The 7,500-nt window shown below is 47.1% G+C and overlaps 1 protein-coding gene across 1 annotated transcript in view; it reads right to left on the minus strand.

Moving 5' to 3' along the window:
• Positions 1–7,500, minus strand: part of LOC143037368 (uncharacterized) — a 261,246-nt gene that overhangs the window by 5,063 nt on the left and 248,683 nt on the right. Inside the window, exon 3 of the mRNA XM_076205505.1 lies at positions 465–1,401. Within this exon, the coding sequence (XP_076061620.1) occupies positions 465–1,400 (936 nt within the window). The 5' untranslated portion in view covers position 1,401. The remainder of the gene's footprint in view (positions 1–464; positions 1,402–7,500) is intronic.

Consider the following 7,500-nt stretch of genomic DNA (forward strand, 5'->3'; position numbering starts at 1 on the left):
GCAGATAAGTTCTTCGTGTTTGTTTTTGGCTGCCTTTGCATCGTCGCAATGGTCGCCTTGCTGAGGTCTCAATTTCGTTCATTTTCACTCATCAATCTTTTGTTTTCGCTCAGGAATGTAACCTTTCCTCTGCGCTTTTAGTCTACACACTCCAAACATTTTGGAAAAAAAACGAAAACAAAAGAAAAGTCACGTCGTAGATTACTTCCGTTGTCGAAGATGTACCTCTCGCCTTGCAATTGCACAAACAACACAACATTCAAATGTGACCACGTGTGTCATGACACGTGCAACTAACTGATGCCACAACTTACCACCACGTGCTGGTGGTCTTACATCGAAGTATCACGAACCAACGTTTGCGTTCTGTGACACAAGACAGACATCACGGACCGGACGAAGAAACTACCCCTTCACCCGTCTCAGCACCCGACCCCGCCCCCAAACCAGAAGACACGACCTACCTTGAGTTTGTGCACTTCTCGCTGGAGCTTGGTCAACTCCTCCGTCTTCTTCTTGAGTTGGCGCCTCAGGTCAAGGGTCTCCGCCTCGAGCTGGTCCAACCTCATGTCCCTATCACGAACTTCCGCTTTCAGTTCGGGAATAAGACCTTTCATGTACTTGTAATCCTCGGGGTACACCAGACGCGTCGGGGGCCCGCCCCCACCATCCCCAGCACCACCGGACCCCGTGCTGTTGCTGGGGTTCTGGTGGTGGTGGTGATGGTGGTGGTGTCCGTGGTGTCCGCCACCTGCCGGGCCGGAGGAACCGTTGCCCATCGTAGCCACAGGCATGAGTAGTGGCGTCGAGAGGTTCTGGGGTCGTGGCGACGAGGGCAAGGGGCCTGCCGGGCCCCGCGGTGCATACGCGGGGGCGGGGACGTCAGCAGAAGGGGAGAGAACCCGGGTGCCCCCCGGCTGGGCGCCCTGGTGCCTGGGGAGCTGGGGGCTTGCTGGAGCGGGAGAAGAGTGCGAGTACACAGGCCGGGCCAAGATCTGAGAGAGACTGACTGGCCCGGGACTTCCACACCGCGGAGACCTGCCACCTTCGCCTCCTCCTCCTCCTCCGGGAGAACAGGCCCCGCCTCCTCCTCCACCTCCGCCCCCCGCGCCGCCCCTGGACACGCCCCCACCCTCGTCGTTCGCCATGCTCACACCCACGCGCTCACCACCACAGCCCCCGTAGATGGAGAAGCACTTGTGTTCCTTGGGGGCTGTTGACTCCTGAGTGTCCAACGTGGCCGGCCGGAGCTTCTTCAGCTGCTCCTGAGGGCAACCGGGACCCGGGGGCGTGTCCCCCGTGGACTCGGGGGACGTGGAGACCTCTTCCGCCTTCAGGTTGGCCTCCTGAAGAAGGCGGCTCATCTCAAGCACGCTCTCCGGGTAGGCGCTGTCCGACATTCTGAAACGAAGAGAGTATGTCGTTTTAGTTTTAGTTTTTTTTTTTATACAAAAGGCACTGGAAGCCTCACTAATGGAACTCCCTCACATTTTGAGCCTTTTTCAAACAAAAAGGACGCCATGCAGGTAAATTAAATTACCTTTGGTAATAACGACATTAACACCTGCATTATATATTACACACTTTAGAGAGTTGTTTATGGTTAAATAGGGGCTAATTTTATCTCACTGAGAACAGGACTATGTACTAAGGCGTATCAAGGATATATAAATAACCACACTGCACGACCTCCGGCCTATCCTTTATATAACAATACATCCTATATACCTGAGTTACCTATACCTCTTCGCTGTAAAGAGCTTTATATATTTTATTCTGACTGGTGACGTATGATTTTATTCAATGTTTTTTGTGTATATTGTCGTCATTTACGTTGATAATTAATGTTTCTGTTAAAAAAAAAAATCAGAATTGAAGTGACGTCATCGGTAGAGAAGGATGGATTAAGTCTACGGGTAAAAACATCGTGTTTCGATAACTCAATTACTCTTGCTATCTCTCTCCTTCACTCTCCCCTCTCTCTCTCTCTCTCTCTCTCTCTCTCTCTCTCTCTCTCTTTCCGAATTTTAATATGGCTGTTGACACACTATTTTATTCACACACACACACACACACACACACACACACACACACACACACACACACACGACTCGGTGGCGCGGTTGATAGAGCGCTGGACTGTCAAGTATGATAGTGCTCGCATACCTGGTTCGAATCCTGCCCAGAGCCGAAATTATTTCGGTATCGCTGCGCTTCGGGTCGTTACTCTGGGTGTGTGTGCAAGGTCATAGCATTACCCATAGATCGGTCATACGAGCTCTGAACTCTCTTCCGGGAGGGAAATAGCTGTCGATCACGAGTCCAACACGTGATCCAAAGACCAAGGTGAATACACACACACAATATACACACGCACACACACACGTGTGTATGTGTGTGTGTATGAGTACGTTTATACACGCATACACATTCTATTTCCTACAATTCATTATTCATATATAATTACGAGAAACCACGCAGTGCATGCTGCGTCTAAGTTAATTAAGCATAAATTAACCAAAATGATACTTCGTTTCCTGAACTCCATTATCGTCCAGCCTTTGCTACGGAGCACAGAAAACGGAGATGGGGATCTTGTGCGTCTCGCAAAACGCGAGAAATGAAAGGAGAAGTATTACAAAGAGGGGAGGAGGAGAAGAGGGGAGAAAAGAGAGAGGGTGAGGGTTGGGTCTCCCCTCTCTTCTTTGGAGTGAATGGTCTTGAGAAAAAGGGAGTAGGGAGGAGGAGGAAGAGGAGGAGGAGGAGGAGCATGAAAAGGAAGAGGAGGTGGAAGAGGAAGTGGGGGAGCAGAAAACGGTAGAGGAGAAGGAGGAGGAAGGAGGAGGTGGAGGAGGGGGAAGAAGAGAGGGAAGAGGAGAAGGAGGAGGTGGTAGTGGAGAAGGAGGAGGACGAGGAGGAGGAGGAGAAGGAAGGAGGTGGTGGAGGAGGGGGAAGAAGAGAGGGAAGAGGAGAAGGAGGAGGAGGTGGTAGTGGAGAAGGTGGTGGAGTAGGAGTTGGTTGAGGAGGAAGAGGAGGAGGAGGAGGTGGAGGTGGAGGAGGGGTAGAGTAGGGAAAGGGGAGGAGGAGGAGGAGTAGGAGAATGAAGAGAAGAAGGAGGAGGAGGTGGAAGAGGAGAGAAGAGAAGAGAAGAGAGCAGAAGAGGGGAAGAAGAAGGAAGACGACTGGGGAAATACGAAGTAGAAAAGGAGTGGTATGGAGGAAATAATGGAGGAGAAAGAGGAGGAGGAGAGAAGGAGGAGGAGAGAAAGAGAAGGAGGAGGAGAGAAAGAGGAGGAGGAGGAGAGAAAGAGGAAGGAGGAGGAAGAGGAGAGAAAGAGGAGGAGGAGGAGAGGTAGAGGAGGAGGGGGAAAAGACGAATATGAAAAGAAGTGGGAGAGGAAAAGGTGGAGAAATAAAATAAATGAATAAACAAATGAATGAATCAATGAATAAATAAATATATAAATAAATAGATAAAATAATAAATAAGAATAAATATACAAATAAATAGATGAAATATATTAAATACATAAGATAGATAAAAACAAAATTAATCAAATGAAATGGATAAGACAAATGATATATATGAAATACATAAAACAATTCAAATAAATAACATCAATAACACATAAATAAATGGGTTCGGGGAGGGGGGGAACTTCCACAGAAGAGGAAGGTATGGGGGACGGGAGGGAGGGAGTGGGAAATGTAGGAGGGAGGAGGTAGAGGGAGGAGGGGAGGGAGGAGGGGGTTAATAGTAGGAAGGGATGGGGGATTGAGGAGGGGTGGGAAGAGGGAGAGGGAGGAGGGGTAGGAAGGGGGGGAGGGAGGAGGGGGTTAGTATTAGGAAGGGATGGGGGAGGGAGAAGGGGTGGGAAGAGGGAGAGGGAGGAGGGGAGGGAGGAGGAGTAGGAAGAGGGGGAGGGAGGAGGGGTTTAAAATAAGGAAGGGATGGGGAAGGGGGGAGGGAGAGGGAATTGTTGGAGGGAGGAGGTGAAGGGGAGGGGGAGGGGGAGGGGGGCGGGAGGAGGGAAGAGGAGGTAGAGAGAGGGGAGGGAGGTGGGGGAGGGAGGAGGGGGAGTTAAGATGAGGAATGGTTGAGGAGAGGGAGCTAAAAGGAGGAGGGAGAGAAAGAGGGAGACAGGGGAGGGAGGAGGGATAAGGGAGAGGGGGGGAAGGAGAGCTAAGTGGAGGAGGAAGAGGGGGAGGGAGGAGGGGGAACTAAGAGGTGGAGGGAGAGGAGGAGGAGGGAGGAAAGAGGAGGGAGGAGGGGGAACTAAGAGGAGGGGCAGGGGGAAAGGAGGGAGGAGGGGGAGTATAGAGGAGGAAGGGAGAGGGGGAGAGGGGGAGAGGGGGAGAGGGGGAGAGGGGATGCTATTTTCGCCTAAAGAAAACAAAAGGGGTGACATTTGGCAATTGTGACGCTCTCGAAAATATGTAAACAAAAAATAAACAAACGAATAAAGAAAAATATCAATTAATTACATTATCTATTTTCAATTTTCAACTTCTCTATCATTCTCTCTTTTCTCTCTCTATCTCTAGGTGTTATTATCTCTCATTCTCTCGTTTTTTATTAACTCTTTCTATCTCTATTTTTCACTCTTCCCTCTCTCTCTCTCTCTCTCTCCCTCTATCTCTAGATGTTATTCTCTCTCATCCTCTCGTTTTTTTATTTACTCTTTCAATCTCTCTTTTTCACTCTTCCCTCTCGCTCTCTTTTCTCTCTCTCTCTCTCTCTTTTCTCTATCTCTAGGTGTTATTCTCTCTCCTTCTCTTGTTTTTTTATTTACGCTTTCAATCTCTCTTTTTCACTCTTCCCTCTCTCTCTCTCTTTTATTCTCTCTCTCTCTCTCTCTCTCTCTCTCTCTCTCTCTCTCTCTCTCTCTCTCTCTCTCTATGTGTTATTCTCTCTCATTCTCTCGTTTTTTTATTTACTCTTTCAATCTTTTTCGCCCTTCCCTCTCTCTCTCTTTTATTTTCTCTCTCTCTCTCTCTTTTCTGTCATTCTCATTCTCGCTCGTTTTCTTTTCATTGACTCTCTCAATTTCCCTTTTCATTCTATTTTTCTCTCTTTAGTTCTCTCTTTTCTGTCATTCTAATTCTCACTCATTTCTTTACATTGACCCTCAATATCTCTTTTTTCACTTCCTCTTTTTCTCTCTTTCCTGTCAATCTCATTCTTTCTCATTTTGCTTTCATTGCCTCTTTCAATCTCTTTTTCATTCTCGTTTTCTCTCTTCTGTTCTCTCTTTTATTCTATATTTTTTCCTCTCTCTGTCCTCCTCTTCTTTCTGTGTCACATCAACTTCCCATGCAGCGGCCTAATTAACTTCTATGTCAATTTCTATTTATCTATTTACTTCCGACTTTATCTATTCAGTTATCTATTTACCTGTTAATTAACATTTACACTGATTTATTTACATATTTGCTCTTACATATCTACAAATTTATCAAAGTTTCTTATTTATCATTTATCATTTACCATTTCTTAAATTCTAATTCATTTATCTCTATTAATTTGTTTGTTTATCGATGTACTTTTAATTAAATATCCCATTACTATTTTACTTAATCTTCAAAGATTTTCTCTTTAGCAAATGGATTTATTTGATTACATTCTGGTTACCATGGCAACAGCCGACAGCCTATTCGACGAGATTCGACCAAAGTCTTAGAATCTAGAACCTTTTGTTTTCTATTACTAGAAAATAGAACTTTACTTTGTTTAGCTATACTTACTAAAATTACGTCTAGATTTAATAGATAAACTTACTTAGAAAATTAGTCAAGATCTTAAGAGTTTCACACGCATCGACTTTCCGTCGTGCGCCGTTCACGCATCACGACCACATGTGAAAGCGTCTATAGAAAACCACAATGATTTGAGACCACGACGTCGTGTCGTGGACGGCGTACGGCGAAAAGTCGATGCGCGTAGAACGAGCCTTACTCTTTCTCTACCGAGGGAGAGGGGGGTACCATGGAAATTAACGAAATAGAGAGGCGGAAACCAGAATAAAAAGATCAAGTTAGCCAATGCGGGAAAAATTATCGTAGGCTATAATCCCTGCTTCGTGTGTGTGTATCTAATTTACCTAATTATATTTATCTAATGATGGTATGCAGGAAGGAATAAACGCTCGTGGGGTTTTGTCTCTTACTTTCCAATTAATATACCAAGATCTAAATCCATGGGAAATTGAAAGAAAAAAAAACGGGACAAAAAGGAAGAGACAATGAGGAGAGAGAAAAAGGATATATATATATATATATATATATATATATATATATATATATATATAGAGAGAGAGAGAGAGAGAGAGAGAGAGAGAGAGAGAGAGAGAGAGAGAGAGAGAGAGAGGGAGGGAGGGAGAGAGATAGAGATAGAGATAGAGAGAGTGAGAGAGAGAGAGAGGAAGGAGAGAGATAGAGAGAAAGAGAGAGATAGAGAGTAGAGAGAAAACGTCTGTTTTGCTCTATGGTGTTTGAACTATGGATAACAGAAAACATCTAGAAGCAACAATTATTCAAAAGGACAGACAGACAGAAAGAGAAAGAGAGAGAGAGAAAAAACACAGAATTTGCCTTCGTCCTTACGTCCCAGCCGGCACTCCATCTCTCCCCTCCCGTGTCGCCAGACGATTTTATTCCCCTCCCGTGGCGTCCTCCTCCTCCTCCTCCTCGTCAGTGAAGCGGTCACCCCCGAGCATTACCCTCTCGAGCCCCTGGCGCCAAAAATATCAAGTATCTTTGGCGCGTCGCCAGATGAGCTTATTACGTCGTCGGAACTTCTCCTAACTAAAACTTCCTAGTTTCCTAACTAGATTAACTAATTGCCCTTAACTAGTTTAATACTAGTACCCCCACAAACGCCTATTCTATTCAGCTAGGAACAGGCTAACCGTTTTCTATGAAGTGAAGGGTATATAGAAATATGCGGACGATGTTTGGGCCAAGATGGTGGGTATCTGATGAGGAAGACGACATCAACTTCTTCGCTGTCTGAGGGGAGAGGGGGAGAGTGGAAGAGGGGGAGAGGGGGAGTGGAAGGGGAGGGAAGAGAGGGGAGAGGGGAAGAGGGGGGAAGGGGAGAGGTAGGGGCATTGGAAGGGGAGGGAGAGGAATGGGGAGGGCGAAAGGTAGGAGGGGAAGGGGAGAGAAGGGAAAGGGGGAGTGGGGGGAGGGAGGGGAGGAGGGGAAGGGGCAGAAAGAAAGAGGGAAAGGGAGTGGAAGGGGAAGGGGAAGAGGGTAGAGGGAAAGGTAGAAGGGGGATGGAAGAGGGGAGGATAGGAGAGAGGTAAGACAGGGAGGGGAGGGAAGATGGGGAGGGAAGATGGGGAGGGAAGATGGGGAGGGGAGAGGAGGAGGGGAGGGGAAGAGGGAGAGAGGGAGGGGGAAGAGGGAGAGAGGGAGGGGGAAGAGGGGAAAGAGGGGGAGAGGGGGTTGTCACGGGGTTGAAGAGATAGCCTATCAGCAACAAGAATAAAGCCAACG

Source organism: Oratosquilla oratoria, chromosome 22, assembly GCF_046742065.1.
Source record: "Oratosquilla oratoria isolate Oo_2021 chromosome 22, ASM4674206v1, whole genome shotgun sequence".
Taxonomy (NCBI): Eukaryota; Metazoa; Arthropoda; class Malacostraca; order Stomatopoda; family Squillidae; genus Oratosquilla; species Oratosquilla oratoria.